Raw genomic sequence first — 24,049 nt, 5'->3', positions numbered from 1 at the left:
GGTGGCAATTTTCTAAAAAATTATCAAAATTTGGAAACTGTATATATCACACGCAGAATTTCCAAAATATTGTAAGTAAATAAGTAATCCATTATTCCGGGACGTAAGAGTAAGAAGAGACAAAAATAAAAAACACTGGTGCCTAAATATAAAAGCAGAATAAGGTTGAAGAAGGATACTTGTAAAGAAACTGAAAAAGGTAAAAAAGATAAGAAAAAAATGATACAAATTGCAAAGAACAACAAGAAAGGTGGCGTATTTATAGATAGAGCAAAGGGGGTGTAAAGTGGTAAGTGTTTAAAGATAGTTAAGAAAAAAGAATAAAAAACCAAAAAAACAAATGATGTCCACCTAATTACGTAGGAGATGCGCGTTTTTATAATGGTTATTTAACTAATAATGTAACTTTTGTTTATTATAAATTACATTATTGACATGTGTTTTTTAAATTTTATTAAACTGAAGTCTCTCCACGCCAGAACTGCCTAGTCGATAGTGGCCGCCCATTCCTAGTGTCTACCGCCATGAATTTGATATTTGGAGGTGGACAAGCAGAGAACGTCATTACTGTCACCTGTCAGTAATTCCGTCAACAAAATCCAGTCTGGGTCTGGGAAAATTCCGAAAAATCCAGCTGGGTATGCATCATAGGGTTCGCAGGCTCGCGGTTTTTCGATATTTTTAGGAGTGTAGTGTTGTCTTTTTAGCAAAATTCGTATTGATTGCGTGCCGTAGTGTTTTTGCATTGTTCCGCCATCGGAAAGGTCGGCGACTCGATAGATCCGTCCTTCGTTAGCATCCATATTTAGAGGACATTCTCGTCGACGCATTTTAAACAATCCCACCTTGAGAATTGTGTTGGCTGGCACTGCTTGCATAAGCTGTACAGTTCATCAAACATTTCAAGGAAATGCTTGTTTAACGGTGGCCAGGACTTATTTTTGTTTGTATTTTGTGGCGATTTGGTAAGTGAGACTTCCTAAAAATAGATTGCTAGTGCCAAAAATAATTTACATTTTTATTGGGTGTAACAAAATAGAATTGTATGGAAGCTCACAGCTTATTTTATTAGAAACGCCCATTAGTTTAATGATGAACAGTTTATGTAAACTGATTTTTCTGTGTTTACTTTTTCTAGAAGTCCCTGCACAAAAATGGCATCACTTCACTAGAGAATTCCTCTTCACTTAACAGGTGCTGGCTGGTCCTGGAACTGGAACACCTGCCTCAGGTTTAGGTTGTAGTGTTTATGTCAACTGTCAAAATAGTTTGAAATTGAAGCCCCAAAAATGTCTGAAGATGGGTTTTCCGATGGTTTTGAAGAGCCTAACATAGAAATACAGATCAAAACTCTGATGGGAACTACATTCGACATTAAGGTCTCTTTGCATGATACTGTCAGCACTATAAAGAAAAAGATTTTCAGAGTTGAAGGTATGTTGTGGCTTCTGTAATTTTGTCTTAAGTGGTATTACCTTTAATTACTATCAATTTGGTCTTTCTGTTAGATGAAAATATTGTCAGCCATGATGGTTTATTGGTTTTCTTAGTGAATCATCAAGCCCATATTAATCCATAATGATATTGGTGCAATTAAAAGTAATTCAATGAAATTCAACATAATAATGTTAGCCAGTCAGCCAAAACTTTATATCCTTTTATTTTGATCATTTGGTACTTGGTTTTGTGTTATGTTAAATTTAAATTGTTTAAGAATGTTAATTATCACACTTTTTAAGTCTCATGAAAGTTAAAACAACAATTGCATCATCAAAAACAATTTAACTAATCATATTTTTAACTTTGTTATAAATTCAGGCAATGACTTTTCTCAAATAAGTTGAAATAACTAGGATTGAAATTTTCCAGTATATGTGAATTTTGCAGTGTTTTTTTGTTTGTGTAACTTGATCTTATGCTTATAAAAATTCTTCAAATATCATTTAAATATCATAAGTTTTATTTGTAAAAACTCAACCAACAATTGACTTTTACAAATATCAATAATGTCAATTGTACTAGTTTTTTTTAATTTTTTTATAAACCAAATTGACTTATTAGTCATACTAACTAACAATGTACTAACAACCTAACTCTTAATTCTTTGCAGGTAGAATTATTATTAAATTTTTTAATAATTATTGATAATCTTTGTTGAATTTAATAATGAATTACTTGTAATGCATAAACATAAATTTAACTTTGAATTTAGCATCAAAAGATCTGTCATATATCTTAGTTGTCTTTGTCCTCTTTGATATGGTTTCTTAAGAAGATTAGTGAATGCTTAAGCAATAAAAGATGGATAAAATAAGGTAAATTAAGAATTTTTTTTTGTTAAACATTTAAATACCTAAACCAATTTACCCCATCAAAATTCCAACAAAATTTCTTTGAAAATAATAAAAAGTAAGGGCAAATTAATACTAAGATGCCCAACAAAATGAACAACAGAAATCCTAATTTTTGATACATTGGTTGTTCTTTTCAGGCACTTTTCTTAAATGTTTTATATGTAAGCAACTGGATATTTTCAATGGTACTGCTGGTAAACTAGTTAGAGGCATATAATGTGCTTCTGAAATAGTGGTCCAGTTATGTGACTAACAAACTGCAAAAAGGTTAAAAACTGAAGACACACAGTAACAAAAAAGCGAGCAAAAAGTTATGACAGCAGTAGTAGGACAAAAGTGGATAAATCCATCCAATTTTGCCAAAAAATTAATTTATTGTCTTTTGTTTTATGCTGTTAATATTGTCCAAGAAGTAGTTGTGCACAAAGAGTTTTAGTCAAGGTTTTAGTAGAAGTCAATCTGAATCAGTAACAACACATTTTGAGGGGAGTTTAAAAAGTCTTAACAATAATGTATGGCTGATTTTACAGTAGGCAGAAAATTTTGTTCAGAAAAATATTCGCTGTATCATTTCCATATTTTTGTTTTTAGGTTAGGGTAGGTTAGGTTTGTTCTTGTGCTCAAAAGGTAAAATAAGTCATATTGACACTCTCTACTGGAATGATGAAGATCCAATCTGTCAAAGTCAAAACATTGGCAATTTAGAATCAGAAATGTGTTATTCTAGGTTGCCAACGCCAAACATTGAACGCAGGACGTTCTCTACTTTCACTACAATTCAATTTTAGACTCTGTGTTGCTGACTCTGATTACATTGAAAATATTCATTATTGGTTTATTTTCTGAAGGTATGGTACTGGTTACCAATACCAACCCATTTACTCAATTTGCCATTGAATTAATTGACAAATGAACAATAAGTTATACTTACAAACAAAGCTCTATTTTCATCGTAGAAATGAAGATTGTAATTTCCAATAAAATGGGTTTCATACACTGACTAAGTGATTGAAAATCATGATACTTTATAATATTTTCATCACTCTAATAAAATGTAATTTTGTTAAAATTTAGGTTGCTTTAACCTACAGTTTACTAATTTATATTTTCAGGCTCAAAGCTTTTCATTTGCAATTTGCAAACGCAATGTTTTTTAATTTACATTTTTGGGCACCCTTGAAAAGGGAATTTTGTATCTTTTACAATAATCTATCACTCAATTTGGGTTGACATTTCAAAGTGTGGTTACTGGAGGAGAAAGAAGGAAGAGCGACTTTTTTCAAATGCATAATCAAGCCTATACAAATCTAAGTAAATGTATTTTTTCTTTGATCATTTATTCAAGGAAAAACGATGTTTAAGTTGATTTGTTCTGAAATGAATCAGTGTATAAATTAATATTATATTAATTAAAAATGATTTTGATAACCAACAACTAATATTAATTGATTACTATGAATATATGCACCATTCTTACTTTGTTATCTTAAATAGACAATCTAATCTCATAGAAACACAGCAAACTAGATTACATTTTCTTAATAATATTGAGGAGTTTGAAAAATTTGAATTGATGATTAAAATACTACAACTATTATAAACTCAGTATAAACTATTTTGTAAGGTATGTGCATAAAAAGTAACTTTTTTTGGTATACCTTTACATGGTAGTATTTTTTTGAAATAATACCTACATAGTTAAATTGATTTATTCAAGGCCAATTGTTTACTATAATTAACTTAAACAGGTAGCATTAAAGTGAATATGTACCCATTTTTTGCCTTCATCTCAGTTAATATTGAATATAAGTTTGGAGTTTTTTGTGAAAGGAAGAAAGTAACCAACATATTTTTTAAGGCATATTTTGACCTTCAGTTTATTATTGAGTTTTTATTAATTAGTTACCGAATCCATATTCATGTACTTTATTATTACGTTTTTTGAGCCCAACTATAGAGATCTCAGTTGTTTGAAATAATACGGTTATTGAGATACAAGAAAGGTTAAGTTGTGGAAAAGTTACGCAAGTTGGAATAAAATTCCACTTTAAAAATATTTCGAATACTTCCAGAGATTTACGGAAGGAGCTTATTATTTTATTTGATCAGATAACTGGAAATTAATGACACTACCTCCCTTACAACGTGGGAATAACATATTTCATATACAACGTTTTGTTTTTTTACCATTATCAACTTCATTCAATCCTTCGTTTATAAGGGTCATATTGGATTGGTGCATATTTGAATTCAGCCCTTTTTTCTGATTACAATCATGTGTTCAGTATTGCGATTTGGCGGAAACAAAAGTTATGATTTTACAAAGATCGCACTGAAAATAATAAAGATGTCAAAATCTAATATGACGTTCACAAGATAAACCGAAAAGCTGATGATGATTGCCAAAAACCGAAACACGGATTCTTAGAAGAAAAAGGTTCAACGGCAAAGAGTAATTTTATCTCTCTCTACTCCAATAAAAGCTTTAACAACTGTGTGTGTGTGTTAAAGTTTGCAAAGGTTTGTGATTCTCAAAATATCAATCAAAGTGGTATAGTAATGTTGGTATGTCAATTTAATACCGGAAATGTTACTGTTTTGTGTGCAGTTTTATGATTAAGCAATATGCAGAATAACCTTAATTTTATATTAAATATCTCCGGAACCATCAGAAGTACTAAAAAATTCTTAGTGACAGATTTCTAAATTTGTTTCAACATTCTTTCTATGTATATACAAAACCAGTTCATAATTATTAAACACTGCCATACATTGGAACCCTATTATTGTGCAACCGCATTATTAAGCAATTTTTGAGTCTCTTGGAACAATTCATATGTTTTATCTAACCATTAGAGTCTGACACATCTGGTAACCTTAATTTTAGGGATTCCGGTTCATCAACAAAATCTCATTTTTCGATCGCAAGAATTAAAAGATTCGGCAAGGCTATGCGATACTGGAATAAAAAATGGTTCGACTATAACGTTAGTGTCGGCGATGCGAGGTGGACCAATATCAACCAGAAGGCTTTCTCTATCATGCGAACATTATTTGCTAAAGGAATTAAAGGATCTCTTGGAGAACTCAAGGTAAATTAGTAAAGCGTTCTGTCAGGACTCTTCTTTAAAATGCTAATGCTAATTTTAGAGACGAAATGTCGCCTGGGTCTAAAGTCTCAGTTCTAGTTTTTAAAGAAGGCGACATAATAAACTTATTACGTGTGATTGAAAACGAAGACGGATCTTACTCCCCTTACAATGAGGGTCCAATATCTCCACCGTCTAAGCCTTCTCGTCGCGATACAATTGAGGCTTTTGAAAGGCAAGATTTTAATGTTTATCCAAAGTTTTTCTACATGTTCTTTTAAATGCAATTAGGTTGGTTGAGGACACGGTGATGTGCACTAAAGTTGCTCTTTTGCGGAAGAAGTTGGATCAGCTGAACGTAAAAAGGCAAACCAGGAATACGAATGCTAACGACAGTGATCGCAATGGAGGCGAAAAACTTGATCGGAACACTTTAAAGGACGAGAAATCAAAGAATATTTCCTACCAGTTGTTGGAAGGACCGGCTGGACAGTTAGTGGATGTTGATCTAACTATATTTGAAAATAATTCAGGTATGCAGGTAGAAGAAGGTTTAGTGTTTTATGTTTAATGTTGTGTTATTCATTTCAGATGAAGGAAATCAGTCCGAAAGTGAGGAAATCGCACTAAAAGACAAGCATCGCACCAAGCCAAAAGTGTTACAAAACATAACAGTGCCAAAATCAAAGTCCTTGTACAGCGAGAGGAAGGGCAGCTACTCGCACACCAGACACAACTACGCAAAAATCGCGAAACGACGCGAAGCCCGACTGTTTGAAAAGTCGGAAGTGAGCCCCGATGGTTGTATTACCTTCTCCAGAGATAGAATTGTCGGACACGGCGATGCGTCCAACTGTTTGGAAAATGCGTTGCCTACTTTGAGTGGTTTGGACGACCGACTTGGTGGTTCAGGAATTTTGCCCAGTTTGGATGATTTGGAAAGTCCTAGTATGAGTCGGCTTCCCGCAGTGGATACCGGCAGTGAAAACCCATATTTGTTACAAGGTTTGAGCTCCAACAAGTTACCAGATCTAAGGATTTCAGAAACTGGTGAGTTTCATTTTGTTTTGTTTTCTCTGAAAATTATGTTAATTTTATGCACACTAATCTGGAACAAATGACATTTTTACTTTAAATTTTATAAGTGACCACAAGAGCGCTAGGGATTTTATAGAGACGAAATAAAAGCGTCAGTGTGGTAGGCTTAAGAGAAAATTATTTTTAGTTCTTGGTATTGCCTCCTGTCAGTGCAAAAAAGTGGTTTTCTCTTTGAATAAATTATCAATATCTTTTTTTTATGAAAGCATCACTCCATGTATTACAAAAACCATACTAAATTACATACAATGTGTTGTAAATAAAATGCAATGAAAATAATATAATCACTTCGGAAACTGATAAAAGAGAAGTTTATTCACTTCGTTTTTCACCCGAAAATATTCCATAAATCAAAAATGAGCTGTTGTTTGCACTTTCTGTTATACTTAGACAATTTCGGTTACCGAAAATATTAAAACTACAAATACAGCTACACAAAATAAAAACTAGAGCTGGAAAAATTTTGAGCAAACTGTCAACCAACGTCCAAAAATGAAAATTGTCAATTTTCAATGGCGTTGCGTTCACAAATATTGCAGGTGCACACTCGGTGAAGTCATTTGACAGTTTATCACGTGACACCGGTTCGTTTTTTAAATATGTTGATCAGGCGACACATTGTTAAATTATCAACGTGGAGTATTTGTGAAAACGGCCTTGCGACAGCCCAGAACCAGCACGAACATTCACGAATTTAATGCCCCTTTGCACAGAAATATCATTAGGTAATACTTTACTAGGGTTTCTCTAATTTTTCGGTTAGCCTATAACATAAAATTTGTTTGCATCATGTTTATTTGAACCCTACCTAATAAGGGAACTTAACCTCGCTGGCAACATTCCACCTTTAGGTAAATATCTAGGAATATTTAAAATGTTTAGTGACATTACTAGATTTATGGAAAAATCTTTGACATTGACAACTCCGAATTTTTGAAGTTGAATTAAAATAACTCGTCGCAAAGCGTGTTTTGTGTTATAAATAACGTTAAAATTGAAGACAGGAGGAAATGAATTTATTTGAAAAAATTTGTTTTGCACCTCAACCATTTCTACTTGGCATTTTAATATACTGAGGCAGTGAGGCCGTAAACTTGCTAAAACTTCGAAAATTTTCTTAACTATCCTAGAAGCTGTTACAACATCCATTTCCCATAAAATCTGCAATTGTACTGAGTTGTCTTCCAGGGGCATAAAACCGAAGGTGCGTTAGCAGATGATTTACGGAAATAACGCTGGTATTACTTTAAAAAAAATAATGAAAGTATAGAAACACAATTTGAAAAATGCTGGTAAAGAAACGAGAGAAAAAATGCATAGATCAATTCAGTATTATACACTGTGTGTAAAAAGTCCGGCAACCCTGAATTATTTCGCAAAATATACAACTCATTGAAAAATATCCTATATAAATATTGACGCACTTTAAACGTTTTACCGTTAGGTGACATTCAGGAATATACAGGGTGAGCCACAATATGGCAATGAATTGAGGTTATGTTTTTTCTTATGGAATGACCATGTTTCAATGACGTTTTCTGATTCGCTCTCTCATTCTGATCACATTTCATGTAACATGTTGTATGGTTACCTTGAACAGTTTGGCAGCTATTTAATTATTAAAGACAAATTTGCTTTCATGGTATCCCATGTTTATCGATAGTAATTCTCACCTTTACCTGATTGTTACATTTGATAGTAGATTGCGGGTACCTATTTTTGACATTAGCTGGTAGTGTCAATAATTTTTTGTACACAATGTCCCTTACAGAAAAGGAACGTGTAACTCTGCTTATGATAAGAGGTTTTGGCGGTAGGCAGAGGACGTATTTTGAAACCGTGGAACAGTTTAACATTAATTAAAAAATTGTGCCATCAATTATTAACATAGTCGGACCGAATTTCCAGCATACTTGGTTTCAACAGGATGGTGCGCCACCACATTTTGGAAGACATGTACGGGCGTACTTGGATGAGGTGTTTCCTAACCGTTGGATAGGTCGTAGAGGTGCAATAGAGTGGCCTCCTAGATCACCGGATTTGACGCCTCTAGATTATTTTCTATGGGGTCACTTAAAAAATAAGGTATATGCAACAAAACCGACAAATTTAGATGATTTAAGAAGAAGAATTATGGATGAATGCAACCTTATAACACGCGACATGTTACAAAACGTCATTGAAAACTTTTATTTTAATTTAGCTCATTGTCAGAAAGTTCAAGGGGCACATTTTCAGCATTTAATCAAATAAAAAATGTTTACTTATTTAAAAGTGTAGTTTTCTTTAATAATTAAATAGCTGCCAAACTGTTTAAGATAACCATACAACATGTTACATGAAATGTGATTAGAATGAGAGAGCGAATCAGAAAATGTCATTGAAACATGGTCATTCCATAAGAAAAAACATAACCTCAATTCATTGCCATATTGTGGCTAACCCTGTATATTCCTGAATGTCACCTAACGGTAAAACGTTTAAAGTGCGTCAATATTTATATAGGATATTTTTCAATAAGTTGTATATTTTGCGAAATAATTCAGGGTTGCCGGACTTTTTACACACAGTGTATGTACTACAACTTACCGATTATCTGGGTATTCTAATTGTTCTTCAGTTGTATCTAATATTTGAAGAATTGTCGGTTTAGTGAGTCCAAAACGACGGAAAATCGTCAAATTGTCTAGGTAGTCAAAATAGTTCCTTTCATGCACTTTGTTTGGAAAACCGAATCGAATATTTCTAAATCATGTTGTAAATCAATGTTCAAAAATTGTGTACTGTTAATTTGAGAAATAATTTCCCAACAAACAAAAAATTCTGTCATTCTGCTGATAGTTAATTTTAGGGAGTCGTTTGGGGCTCAGAAACGACCACCTAAAATAGGTTAGGTTAGGTTAGGTATAACATACGATGCAACAGAAACAGGGGTTCCAATTCCAACCGGTTTGTGCAAACGGGCATAAAAAAATACTTCAATGACGTCAAATTTCCATCTTGCTCAGTTCACAAGTAATAGAATAGGAATGACAATTAGTAGGTACGTCACTACCACTAGCCCTTGGACGGACTTTAGCTGTATCAAAATTTGCACTGTAATAATGCAAATTCTTTAATTAAGTCCTTCTATTTTAGATGACTTCTTACACGGCGATTCAAACGATAAAATCCTCGGAAACTCTACAAGGTCTAACCAGCAAAACCCAAACAATAACAGTCTTGAACAGACTTTCTTGAACGTACCTCTATCCAGTTATTTGGAGGGCAACGCACCTCGCACAGGCACTACCGCTAAAATATTGCCCGATTTGGCTAACAGGATAGCTCAACGGAATTTCGGTCCGCTGGTGCCAGATGTATCTACAAACAGCACGAACGTACTAGACGGCGGAAGCGCTAACTCTGCTCCGCTATTGGATTCGCTTCCGCTGGCCAGTGCTTACACTATCACCAGAAATATGGCGCCGTCACACACTCTGGAAACTAGTTTCTGTAATATGGACTTACCGAATAATAAGTTACCAAGGAACAGGTAAGTGGTTTTTCTAGTTTTATACAGAAAACCAGAAAAGTCTAATTTTTTAAATAATTGAAATTGGATAGGGAACGCTCTGATACCGGATATTCGGTGAGGAACGCCGAAGCTTCGGCTTGATCTTAGTCTACTGTTGAAAATTGATTTAAATGCATTTTTTCTTGCTAGGATTAAAAAAATAAATAAAAATCATTTATACTATTTTTTTTTATTAATATAAAACAAAATAAAGTAGAAGAGATCAGAAACTTTTCAAGCAGCATTTCGGCATTTTTAGGCAGTAACTTATTTCTCGTGTTTTGATATATGTTTCCAATTTTGGACAATAATTTGCACTATACGCAATTGTCCAGAACAAGCACAAGTATTAGATATAATGACTTTACTTCATTTGACCATTTATGAGGAACTTCTTTTTATGAGTGGCGTATTCAAGTATGCTGTTAATTCTTCTTGCAATGTTTGTTATTTTGATTTTGAACTTGATGATGTCTCAGTTGAGGCTTATGCATTAGCAATTTTGTCAAAACATTCCCAAATATTACACACTTTTTTCCTCTAAGGAATGATTGGGAGAAAGCTTAACTTTTTCAAATTCCGTAATTCGACCGAATTTACCGGATACCGAAGCTTCGGCGCATCCCTAAAATTGGATATAATTTTTTTTCTTAAAATAACCTTTCTTTTTATCTGTCTAAGTTTGACGCTCAGCAAAAAAACCACCGTGTATATTATATCGATTTTGAATCGCCACTTCACTTATCGTTAACAAGAGGATTTCCATGTTGTAGAATAAAATTGCTTACAAAATTTAGAGAAACTAAATTTAAAGCGCTATTAATACTTCCAAAAAAACCTCTACTAGTGATTTACATTGTCACGTAATTTTTATGTTTGACAGTTATTCCTTGAGCAACACAAATAAGATGTCTCAGCAGAGTCCTAGTCTAGACAGTCCGTTGTCGAATTTAACCCGATTGGAACCCCTGGCCAATTTATCGGCTAGCAGAGGCGAGAGTCCCATTTTGGGTGCCACTGGTGGTCCCTCTGTTGAAGAGGTGGGAACTCAATTAGCCGAGCAATTGCAACTGTTTGATGATGAGTCCAATGGAGACGTTTATGGAGAAAGTTATTCAGTTTCGAGGTTGTTCAATTATACTAATTTGATATTGCAGTAAGAAATAACAACTTTTGTTTTTTATTCAGGAACAGAGTACACTTGACAAGGCTGGTGCTTGCCTCCGAAGGTGCTGAGCGCCCGAAAAGTTCCCCAGACAGTATAGAACTGGAAGAGCACACTCAGGATTTGTGGGAAATTCACGAACCGGCTAGTGAAAGACTGAAGCGTAGTGCCACATGCAAGGTATGATTTCAATATTCATTTGCATTAGTGTGATGTGTAGATGAGTGAACCAATCTGTCCCTAATCTGATTGATAAATAATAATACGTATACAGGTGGTTTGTGTAAACATATGTTGCCTGGAAAATCCGTAACATTGGCCTATTGTACTTGGCTCGCCTGGAATCGTAAGATGTTTGTTTTAATGCGTTGGTACGAATTACCAAGCAACATGCGTTATACTCTCGCCCAATTTTTCTGGTAAGTAAAATTATCTCGAACTTTCCGATGGGTATTGACTGAACATTGATATTTTTTCCGGTGTAATAAACACATAAAGTGTGATCGGAAAATCTCCGAATGCAAATCAAGGTACTCACCTATTCATCTAATATACAGGATGTCGAAGATAAGAATGAATTGCGTGAGAATCTCTGAAACCTTATGAGATTCAAAGTCATTTAATTTAGGAAAAAGTTACTTTTTGTATTTATGTTTTTATTAATTTTTTAAGCTACATGTTTGAGATCATATCAAAAAACGAAAAAATTTATTTGAATGACATCTTTTCAAGCTCTTCAAGAAGTTCATAATAAATGTTCGAAAAGGTAACCATTATTTTCTAATCAGAGCTACCGGACTGTTGTAACCGTTATATCTATCTACAACCCTGGAGTTTTTGATTTAAAAGTTTAGGTAACTGCACTCAAATGATGGTCTTCAGTATCAAAGTGAACGTAAACTTGTTTTTTGATGTAATTCCAAAAGGAGGCAGGAAGTCTAGTGTGGTCAAAGCTGGCAAGCGTGCTGGCCAGAAAACGTCACCATAAGTTCCGATCGATCATTCTGGAAACTATTAAGAAGGTGTACTTTTTCAATTGTCTGGTATTCCAGTCTTTTTGGAGCCAGCAATTTTATACATTTTCTAGTGAAAATCTAAACTTTCTATTAATTGGTTTTCCTATTAACACAACTTTCTGCGGTTAAAGTGTGGTGGTAAATAAAAAATTCCAATATTTTGATTGCAATATTTTATTCATTGAATATCAGATGTTTTATTAGGTTGTTGAAGAATGTTGCCATATCTCAGACCACATCAAATATTTGTTTTAAAACATCAGTTTATAGTTAATATTAGTTAATAAGGATTGATATCTTCCATTGTTTAAGAGGCGAAGTTAAAACACTGAAAATTGACTGACCTGAAAATTGGATGCAGTTTTTATTTCAAAATTAAATAAAGAGACAACCGGCAACATGTTTCCTACCGAGGCCAGCCAAAAACACACTCCGACAGTTACACTCACACTCAGACAATTATGCCGACTGTCCCTTCTTGTTAACTAACTAGCTATTCTTTGGTTATGGTGAGATCAGATGTAACATAAAAAATATCAAATTTAAAGCAAGCTAATAAAAATGGGTTTAATTTACAGGGATTGTTTAATTCACTGAAAAACCGGAACATATTACTGTTTTATACATCCTGTACTGTTTGTTCAGTCCATATAAAAGTAATTATGATGGTTTCTCATAAACGAAACGTTGTAATATATGTTCATAGACACCATCTTGTAGAGCTCGGAAGGGTGTCATGTGACAGTATTTTTTGCTGTTTAGTATAATTTAAAACAACTTCAAATATAGAAAAATAACATTCCAAAAAGTCACTGTTTTCTAAAAATCTCTAAGTTAAACGAAGTATGTACTTGCTTTTCGAAAACGCCAAGTAGCAACTTTTTTCTAACTTAACCGATTTTGTATTTTTTACGGTTTTGGAGATAATGCATCTTTATCTCAGACAACTTGTATGCTACAATTTTTAAACTGAGAGAAAGTTTTTGTCCTATAAAACACAAAAAAATGGCCTGTTAATAAAGCAGCGCAAAACTACGACCAAATTGTTATTTTTTATGTTTCAAATATAAATTACCTTGTTCTGGTGCGACGAGCAGCTTATTTCCTTGAAGCAAGAAAGCTGCACTAACTGAATGATAGCACAACTGACTTTATGAATAGCATAAAACTCTTCGTTTTTGTCTCAATAATAACAATACTTTTGAGCTTCTTCAACTTTACAACATTTTTACTTATAGATTTTGGAAGTTCTCTATAAGAACATTTTTTTAGGTGGGCTTATTAAAACGACGCCAGGGCGTCGAATACAACTACGACAGTCTGGAGAACCCCCAATCCAACCTTAAGCCGGAGCTGAGCAACATGGGCAACTATTCGCAGTCCTCTGCCGAGTTTGGTGTTTGTTCCGGGGCCAATTTTTACATGCCCCAATACTTGTCTGCTCCCAGTGCCATTCCGCCGCAGTACGCGCCCAAACACCATCCCAAGTACTGCGATTTATTTTTCACGAACGAGCCCAGGTCGCCGTTGTACAACAGGCGGAATCGACGGGAGAATCTAGAAGCCAATAAGAGTAACAAAACTAGTTCCAATGTAAACGACGACGACTGTTCGAATATAGAGAGGTTGAAGAACGACGATCAATTATTCGGGTCTAAGACGGAGTTTAGTAATGATGACTTGTTCGGGTATTGTAATTTAGGCTGTGCTACAGATTTAGTAGAAAGGTAAGTGTGTGACAATGACTTAAAAGGGTTGGTTGTAATGTTTGTTTGTATTTTTTTTGTAACAGGTTAGAAGAAAGTAAAGAAGTAATAAAATTACCGCCTGTGATAAAAAAGAAGTCGAGATGTAACGAGTGCAACAAGCGGCTCAATATCACCAATATTTACAACTGTAGATGCGGGAGGATATTTTGTTCGCAACACAGATATTCAGAGGTAAGTATTTAACCTAAACAACGATATAACAAACATTCATTTTCTATTCTTGTGCACGAGATTCATGGAAATTTGAATGAATGAATCAACATGTTAAGATTTGCGCAAATAACATATGAAGGGTGCACGGGAAAAACAAGTTAAGTCAAATTTTAAAGTTTTTGAGTACAGCAGTTTTATCTCTAAAATCGTTGTTAACTGGTCACCTATACGCATTAGAAACATAAATATTTTTTTATATATAAAGCAGCATGCTTTTTTATTTAATATAATAATTACAAGGTTGTTGTTGAAGAAGATTCAAAAATAGGTCTTGACTTAGCCTATTTTTCACCAGATTTACATTATAAATATTAAATTCGTCAAACTGAAGTAGCAAACAAGGTAATTCATAAATTAAAATGTCAAATGTCAAAAAATAACTAATTAAAAAGTTGTTTTTTTTATTGATAAAAAATTATTAAACTAATTAGTTACTAAAAAGATTGAAAGGTAAGTAGGTCATTCCCCTGTACGCCTATCCTAAAATATGTTCTATTAGACGACGTAGCTCGTTTTTCTTCTGACTAAGTTTGGACCCTGTATAGCATCGCTATTGTCTACCGGGTGACGCTGTTTTCTCAATTTGGCCAAAAATTGACTTAGCTTGTTTTTTCCGTGCACCCTTCATATGACGATGACAATCTGCATTCCTCTTTCTGTCTCTCCTCTTTCTGCGATTAAGACAATAAAGTGAAAATGAAGCTAAGTCAAAGGCAAGTAGCTTGTTATTGATGATTAACTGGTTACATTGAAAACATTTCAAATCTTTTCCAATGAAAACTTGATCAAATCTAACAAAGTCAAACGATGTGATCACAGAAACTGTGAAAAAGACTACAGACTCCGTTATGCATGATTGTTAAACAAAAAATTAACAAAATCTAACTGTTACAAAGTTCTTCAGATCACATGACCACTTTAATCAAAAGGATAATTTGATTTATTGTGATCAACTGTGAAATTAGGTCACATTCGCTTCAATAGACGTTATTTTTGTCAAGAGTATTAGTCCGCGGTCTATGGCTAAGTTTGCATTTTTTTCGCTTGTACATCTGAAAGAAAAATTCTTAAAACTAAATTTTGCCCAGGAAATGGCTGGAAATTCGTTAAACTCCGTCGTTAGGGGGCGTAACTGCTAATGAGAGTTGATGTTTATTGAGAGTGAAGGTGGTGATTTGCTATGTAACCTCACATTAATGAGATTCCAATTTGTTTATTAGTTTGCTCCAGGCCGTGGATATGTAGCATGAGATAATTTCTAGCTAAAATTGAACACTCTTGACACTGTAGGGTAGGCCATCAAAACCAACTTTTAGGCTATGTACACGTGTATATTACAAAAATCCACAATAAATTAATTCCAATAATTATAAATTATAAAGATTTACAAAGTGTACAGGGTGCTGCATTTTCGATGGTTTTACGGGATACAGAGAAAACGGTAATAGATAGAAAAAAAGTAGCATACGTGTTCCGATCTCTTTTTCCGAACTGAGATGACTGGCGAAGAGTGGGCTGCGCAAACTTCTTTTGTTTGAAAGATACGGGGGGGCTTTTGAAAATTGGTCATTTTGGAACCTCCTCTGTATTTCATTTGCTATTAAAGTTATCAAAAAAGGAAAAACGGTTTCCGGTAGAAGTTTTGACGTAGAATCCAATGGCGTAGTCGGTTTTTTTCTATTACGTTTAGTTTCTGACATATGACAGTAAGTTATATTTTTTTAAATGGAACACCCTATACATTTTTAGTTCATTTAATTCTGTTGATTTTTACTTTCTCAACAGTGTATTAAAACATATAAGTTTGTAAATGTTAATCTTGGTAATTAGAAAAAAAGCGTTTCCTTAACAAAAAAGTGCTAAATAATATGTATAAAAATACTCACAGTCAAAACAAAATTTGACTATGTTCATATTAACATGTTACATGTCGTTAATAAACAGTTTTTTCAACTTCTACCTTAAAAATAGTAGAAAATAGAAATGACCACTTTTCTTATTAAAGTGACGGTAGAACTGTTTGTAACTTAGACTTTTAATAAGATTTATTAAAAATATTTAATTTTCTGATGTGTTAGTTTATATGATTTTCGATTTTGTTTGGTATTTTAGATATTGGCCTATTTTTAGCTTAGCAAAGGTATTTTTTTAAAATAACAGGATTAACCTCTACAAACTTATATGTTGTAATATACCGTTGAAAAGGTAAAAATCAACAGAATTAAATGACGTAAAAATATATAGGATGTTCCATTTAAAAAAATGTAACTTACTGTCATATGTCAGAAACTAAACGTAATAGAGAAAAACTGACTACGCCATTGGATTCTACATGAAAAGTTCTACCGGGAACCGTTTTTCCTTTTTTGATAACTTTAAGAGCGACTGAAATACAGAAGAGGTTCAAAAATTATCAATTTTTGAAAACCCCCCTTATCTTTGAAACAAAAGAAATTTGCGCCGCCCACTTTTTGCCATCTCAGCTCAAAAAAAGAGATCAGAACACGTATGCTACTTTTTTTCTATCTATTACCGTTTTCTCTGCACGTAAAACAGCCCTGTACAGGTTGCCAACTAATAAAAGTTGCAAAAGACAATTATGAAATGAATGAAAATTAAGAATTGATGCTGAATTGAGAAGAGTTGACAAAATTTAATGTAATTAAATAAAAAAAAAAACAGAAAACGTTTTCTTACCAGATTTTGATGATATATGGATTCTGGGACTTCCAATATCTGGTCTTAGCAGTCACAAGCGGCGGCTGTTGAGTTCCAGACAGGAACTGGAGTCCAGAGGCTGGTGACAGTTTACCTAGGAACAGAAAACAGGAGAACACCAGGGAAAACTAATAATTAGCTTCATCACTTGTTCTGGTAATACAGAGGTATCAACAAGTGCTAAAGCTATTCAATGCAAGCTAAGATCAATTACAAAAAAAAAAAAACTTTTAAAAACAAAGTTAAGTTAGGAAGGCTCTAACTTTTAAAAAGAAAAGTAAATAAATTAATCAATTGAAGAGTTAAGGATTTGCTGGCTTTGACTCTGACCTTTTCTTAATTAAAAGTCCCTGTGTCGGCTCTTTCACCTGCAGGGGTAGGCCTCCACAAGGGTAGTTGGCCTTACAGTTGCACAGTCTCCGGGCGACGACTTGCAGATCTCAGAGTCGAAAACTCAGATCCCCGGGTTGAGCCGAATACAAAAACTGCATTGGGAATTTAGGCTGATCCAAAATAGAATCAATTTATCTGTAAATCGGTCAGATGTTTAACGATTTTAAATATTAAATTAAATAGCACATACCTATACCCTGATTATTATAACTTTATTTGCACGTCATAACACAGGTGATTCTATTGTCAACCGAACTTACTGGACAATAACATTGCATAGATGCGGAAATTTAAATTACGCGCCTTAAAATATGTTGGCAATAGTGCGCAGTGTTGTCGTCCATTTTCATCTTGATGACGTGCAAGTAAAGTTATAATAATCAGGGTATACGTGCCATAGCGGTCAAGATAGGTCAGGTACCGACGCTTGGAGTGCTGTAGTGGTAAAGGTGAAGATTTTACAAAATGGGAAATCCTGTAAAAATCTTCTCCTGTCCTGTTTTCTTTCGTGGCACAGACAATAGGCCCACGGACATAAAGAATGCAAAATAAACGAGTTGCGGACGAAAACCCTATTTCGTAGGTAACCGATTTTAGATTGTCTATACCACTTTTCTTTTTCTTCCCTTGATTAATCTGATTCTTCATTCTCGTCATTCTCAATGTTTTAAATTTTTTTTTGTTGCAGGCACACAGATGCACGTACGACTACAAAACTGAAGGTAAAAAAATATTAGAACGACAAAACCCGCTGGTGACAGCCCAAAAGGTGCAGCGGTTTTAAAACGTATAGGCTCAGTCAGCAACCATACGAAGAGTGCCTCGTGTGTAACATAGTGTTTCAGTTCACCTATCTACGCTGTATTGTCGATACTATAAACAAAATAATACTATTAAAATTATATACGGTTTTGCTTAACTGCTCACGGTAGGTTTCAGGTAAAAAAAAGAACGTTTCCGAGACTAGGTTTTATTTTTATTTTCTTTCGAAAACGTTTTGTTATTTTATGTTTTAGAGCGTCATTTACGGCCACACAAATTTGTTTCCGATTGTTTTTTTTTTAGGGACTGTCAAGAAATTGACGATGGTTTGATGTGCGTTTTGTTTAGGAAGAAACCAGCGGGGTTTACAGCAATTTTGTGGGTCTTTTACCCCTTTTATATTCGTGTAGAGTAAACTTTGTTATTTTTATTATTGTTGTTAGAAACTGGTTTTCAATTGGGAGAAAATTGGTTGGTTGTTATTTAACTATGGCGGTGTTGATCGTTGCTAGACTGTTTTGGTACGCTTGTGTTCACTGAGGTTAAAATTGCTGTTTTAACCCTTATTGCTAATAATTACAGGGAAAGTGAATTTTTTACAGCAATGAATTTCAGAGTAATTTTTTTAAATGTTACCTGTACACTACAATTTCATTTCAGTGTCAGTTTGTACATTTTACCTTATTCAAAATTATTTGGCAATAATTTTGTATACTATAAGATAATAGGGCTACCACACTATGACAAATTTAATGTAACAGTTTCGATCAAAAAGCTTTGCAGTCGGTTAAACTGCTGATGTGCCAAAAATATACGTCTAGGTGTTTGTGCATCTGTAAATTAATAGCTGTTGGGCAAATTGTTTTTTCAAACGTATTTTCCAAATTGTATAAAGTATGAGGTACTTCAATTAAAATATTATCGGTGCAAAGATACTGACTACCGTTATAACTCGTATTAATGTGTTTTTTAGTTTGAAAATTGCGTAAAAGGTGGTCAAATAACGAGGAAAACGACAATTTTTTTGGTTCTACCAGGTTTGATTTCAAATGTTTTTTTGTTAGCGTTTGAACTGTTTAAAAATTATGGAAATTCTTGTTTTAGTAAGTGTGGGGATCTTGAAAACGGTAAAAGGCTTAGAGGTTAAATTAGCATCTGTATTACCATATCTGCAGAACAGATTGATGGATTTTAATAAAACAAGATACTGAAGATGATTACTGGTCAAATTGTATTTGACCAGTAATCATCTTCAGTATCTTGGGTCAGAAATTACCAGAACCACAGAAAAAACTTGTTGTTTTTAGGTAATTACGCCATACTCCTTCAAATGTCAGAACAGTCACAAAATTGTATGTTAAAATAACAAAAAAAATCTCTACCGTTTCGTTTCAGCACAACTTTTTTATACCTTATTACGGGGTGTTTGTTAAGTACTTCTACAAAGTTAAAGGGGTAAATCTTTGATCAATTTTAAGCTCAAATTTGGAACAAAAGGTCATATTTTCTGGCAGCCTGTATCTCCGAAATGATGCGTTTGTGGACCTATACCCTGATTGTTATAACTTTAGTTGCATGTCATCAAGGGAAAAAAAAAGGGCGGCGTTGTCAATGTTATAAAAAACGAACCGAAATTGAAGTGATTTTTCCGAGGATTTTTCTTTCAAATGTGACATTTAATGTCAGAACCGTGTTTGTTTACGTTTTGAATTACATTTGCAGAAAGGTCTGAGTGGTTTTTACTGTTTTAATTATACTTTTGGGGTATTGAGAGTGAGGGAAGATTAGTTTAAGCGTGTTTAGGAGACCCTGAGTTGAGGGTTTTGAGATCTGATGTGTTTTACTTGGCATTTGTGTACAAAACTTTGAGTAATAATGGAGATGGGTTTACTTGCGTAGATTTTCAGGTAGAAGCCAACAATTCAATGTGTTTTTATTGGTTGAATAAGCTTACTCATGCTAGTAAATGGTAACACTTAACTTTAATACTGCAGACACATTTTTAGATCAAACTATAGACTTAAGCTTCACAAAAAATCTGTTTGTTGTCAAAAAAGTTGTTTGAAGCCAGTATTCGACGATTGTGGCGTAATATACAGCTACGTGAATAGTTGTTGGAAGGTTGTTTGTCCACAAGTGAACCGTTTAATGACCACAGGAACGTAAAATAAGATCACAAGTCACAACGAATTTCGAAAACGCTGAAATTTACGTCAAACTTTGACACTTCGAGACGTATAACAATCGGATGAGATAATCGGTGATCGGAATAGCTCAGTAGCAAGAAAATCGTAAAACAGGCGACAACATTGCGCACTATTTCCAACATATTTTAAGGCGCGTTATTTAAATTTAAGTTCGGTTGGCAATAGTCACCTGTGTTATGACGTGCAACTAAAGTTATAATAATCAGGGTATAGTATGTTTTTTGTTTCAAATTGGCCAAGTTTCACCTCTTAACATTTGTGCAAGTACTTAATAAAGACTTGCGTATTTCTGTTGTTTATTGGATATTCTAGTTGAAGTTTTGGTTCTTGGAAAATATCATTTTGTTATGTAGTTTTTGTTTTTATGTTACTTGTCTAACTTGAAGACCGGAAAAAGGTGGCATAATGTAGGTTTTGTTTTTATGGTAAAATACACCTTTCCGGTTCTGGGCGATTTCAAATAATATTTTGTGTTTTCGTAACTTGAAAAAAAAAACAAAATGTTTAAAGTATGTATTGACACCAAAAGTGGATAAATTTTTCCCCAAATTAAATGAACACATTGTTTTTTACAGTCTTTTGAATGTCAACAAGCATTTGGGATTCGATATAAGAAATTTTAGTTAAATTTTTCACCAAGTATAAGAATAAGTATATACTTTATACACAGAAGATAACTTAAAATAGTACATTGTTTATTTTATTGGTTACACCGAACACAAATTTGAATATAAAACTAACTCGGCAATCATTTTTTAAATTAGAAAATTCTATCACAAATTCTTGATTTTTAAATAAGACGTTTTCAATCAATTTGATTTATCTTAGTTCAAACGTGACTGATTTCTGAGATACAGAGTTTTTAGAAGAGTTTGCTTTTTTCCGAATAACTTTTTGTAATACTGGATGTGCTTAAAAACTTTCGTAATTCAACAACATAACTTTCTCTTAAAAAATTGTTTGTAAGTCGTAATCCATTGTTTTTATTGCATATTTTTTTATTATTTACAAATACTTCGTCTAAAATCGGTCGTCTATCAAAAATTTATTGTGGTAATTAGACACCTGTTTTTTGTGCGTGTTTATTTGTTTTTGGACAAATTGATGTCTGGTGATACACAACAAATTCAAATTTTCAGTTGATCGGTATATTTGTAACGAGCAAAGAAGCATTTGTTGTTTTTTGGTGAATAGGGTGTTAATGTCTGTTTCCCCGACATTTCCAAGTCAATTTAAAGAACCTACACCTAAGTTGAGGTTTAAATTTGAGAGATCAGATGCAAAATAACACAGTCTAAACTAAACTTATCTAATCTGTCCTTAAACTCAATTTAGCCAATGTTAGGGAAACGGGCATAAATCGTGAATTTAAATGGATTGCTGGCTAGATATACAGGGCGTACTAGGTTTAAAAAAGGAAATATATTAATTTTTTTCTGGGTCGTTTGTCACTGAAACTAAACGATTTTCTGAAAACAGAAAAGTGTTCCTTTTCAGTGATAAACTGCGCATAAAACATCTTTAATTTTTTTGCTACAGTTGTAGAAGAGTGACATCTGTCAAATTTAGTACATTTTATTGGGATATAGGACATTTCAAAGCAGATCTATTCATAGGTAAACAACCACGATTTTTTTCCTTCCAGAAAAGTGCAAACCATTTTCTTCTATCTCAATCTGATTTCGACATTTAAAAATGTCAAATATGTATTTTACTTGTGTTATTTTATTCGTCAATATCTCTAGAGAATGTAATAATGTGCATAGTGTTTTATTGAAAATCAATAGTTGCTACTGCTTGTTGTTCTGACAAACAAAATACTGAATAGTTTCAAAAACTTTAGAAGCAGGAGATAAATTTTAAAGTGAGCTATTTCCTAAATACTGCTAATATATGCAATGCATCATGTGAATCACCCTGTATTCAACCATTATTGTGTAGTACAACGCTATTAACTATTTGCACCCTAATATGACCACCTTAGAGATTTATAAAACAAATTAACAGTGAATTGTCATTATGAATTATTAATTTTGGTTTCTAAGATATCGCTTTCAGTTATTTGACCACTCTATACCTAAAATAAAGTTATTTGAACCGCATATAGATAATCAAATTACTTCCTACGAAGTTGTGAACCTTATAGCAATTTCTGGGCTTGTTCAAAATACTAATATAATAATTTAATTGTCACGATTTTTTATTCTACATGTTGTATGTACGTTCGGGCCGCTGATTTCAATCAAATTAAATGGTATTGCTTTTCCAAAAATTTATAAATAAATAAAATATCTCTAGATGTATACTCCTGTTATTTTTTACGATATTACTATGGGAACACTATTAATTATTTTTGTAGCCACTTCGTGATATTTTTATAAAGACAATTGTAAGAAATTTAGAAGTTTGTTTTTAAAGGTTTTGAATCTAAATTTTGGGAATTAACTAACACTCGGTGGAAATAAAGTTCTAAATTTCTGCGTTTTCTTGATATTTATACTCTGCTATACTGAATGACCATAGCTTTCTTAACACTCTGTGTATTCTAGCGTATTACTATAATAAGGTCAACTATTAAAAATTGTTGGATTGTTAGGGATGCATCTGCGCTTAGCCGTAACTATACACCGTTTTTGATATGTAAATAACGGCAGATGCGCCTGGCTGTGGTCGTTTTATAAGTTATTTAATTGCTTTTATTGGTTTAACTCCTCCAGTCTATGTAATATCGCGATTAGAATTTTTTGTGCTATTCTGTTATGGTTTTTAATTCCAAAAAGCAGCGTTCAAATGTTCCTGTAATAATGTTTGAACCGTCCTATAAAAAAATTAAAAAAGCAAAATTTACAAAAAAAAAACTTTTTTGTGTGATTAGACTGTGTTATGTTGTTAATCAATGTAAATAATTATTATTTGAAAAAAATATAACACCTAAGCGCCACTGGATGTTTTTTTTTTATAATATAGCCGTATATTTAGTGTAGTTAGTTAATGCTTCACAGATTGTCTGGAGGACTACTCATTTTAATGTTTAAAAGTAAAGAGAATACTTTAAAAATAGACGTTTGACAACATCGCAGCAAAATATGTGTCTATTTCGACTTTTTTAAGTTTTCTGTGTTTGTCTCGCGCAATGTTTTTCTATCCGTTACACCGTTTTCTTATGGTAGGTTTTTCTTTTACCACACCTGATGTATAATAGCAAAATAATGGAATAATTTAAACAAAACCCATTACATTCAACTTTTGCACTTTAAAGGGCAATGGAGTGATAATGACTGGTTGCCTATTTCAAAACCAGATTGTTACGTACTTGTAACTCGTGTGTTGTACGATTCCAAAACTAGGGTATAAAATAAAAAATAGTGCGGAAAAGTCTAAATTTCTACACCCACCCCCCCGCTTCTATGTTTTCAAGGTACTGAAAATATTTTTGGGCTTTTTTCTATAATGTGACGTTTGAAGAAAAAAAGTTAAGATTAATTGGTTGTAAAGGGATGAATATTTTAATTAAAAGCCAAACTTAAAAACTACGCAATTACAGCGTTTTTAAGACAAACTATTTATACAAAAATTTATAAAATACGTGGTTGTTCACCTGGACCAACCAAATAATGAATTTCTTTTATTGTTGCTATAATCGTTATTAGTTCATGGTTTCTTATTGACTTACATCAGACTAATTGACCAATATTCAGGCATTAAACGG

The 24,049-nt window shown here is 33.2% G+C and overlaps 1 protein-coding gene across 4 annotated transcripts; it reads left to right on the top strand.

Moving 5' to 3' along the window:
* The first annotated feature begins 481 nt into the window (after positions 1-481).
* Positions 482-23,281, top strand: LOC145733560 (uncharacterized). Of its 4 annotated transcripts, none has more exons than XM_081986460.1 (13): positions 482-652; positions 708-965; positions 1,139-1,434; positions 5,242-5,446; positions 5,505-5,678; positions 5,735-5,976; positions 6,035-6,493; positions 9,680-10,076; positions 10,981-11,223; positions 11,286-11,442; positions 13,551-14,005; positions 14,071-14,218; positions 18,060-23,281. In XM_081986460.1, the coding sequence occupies exons 3-13, from the start codon at positions 1,290-1,292 to the stop codon at positions 18,153-18,155; spliced, it is 2,721 nt and encodes a 906-aa protein (XP_081842586.1). In that variant the 5' UTR covers positions 482-652; positions 708-965; positions 1,139-1,289; the 3' UTR covers positions 18,156-23,281. The 4 variants fall into 4 exon arrangements, with proteins under 4 accessions (XP_081842586.1, XP_081842578.1, XP_081842602.1 ...); XM_081986468.1 differs by having other exon boundaries at positions 486-638; XM_081986452.1 differs by having other exon boundaries at positions 482-965.
* Positions 23,282-24,049: the final 768 nt, after the last annotated feature.

This window comes from Ips typographus, linkage group LG1 (genome assembly GCF_016097725.1).
Source record: "Ips typographus isolate SLU linkage group LG1, UJ_Ityp_2.0, whole genome shotgun sequence".
Lineage (NCBI taxonomy): Eukaryota > Metazoa > Arthropoda > Insecta > Coleoptera > Curculionidae > Ips > Ips typographus.
This window is presented reverse-complemented; position numbering and strand designations above follow the sequence as displayed.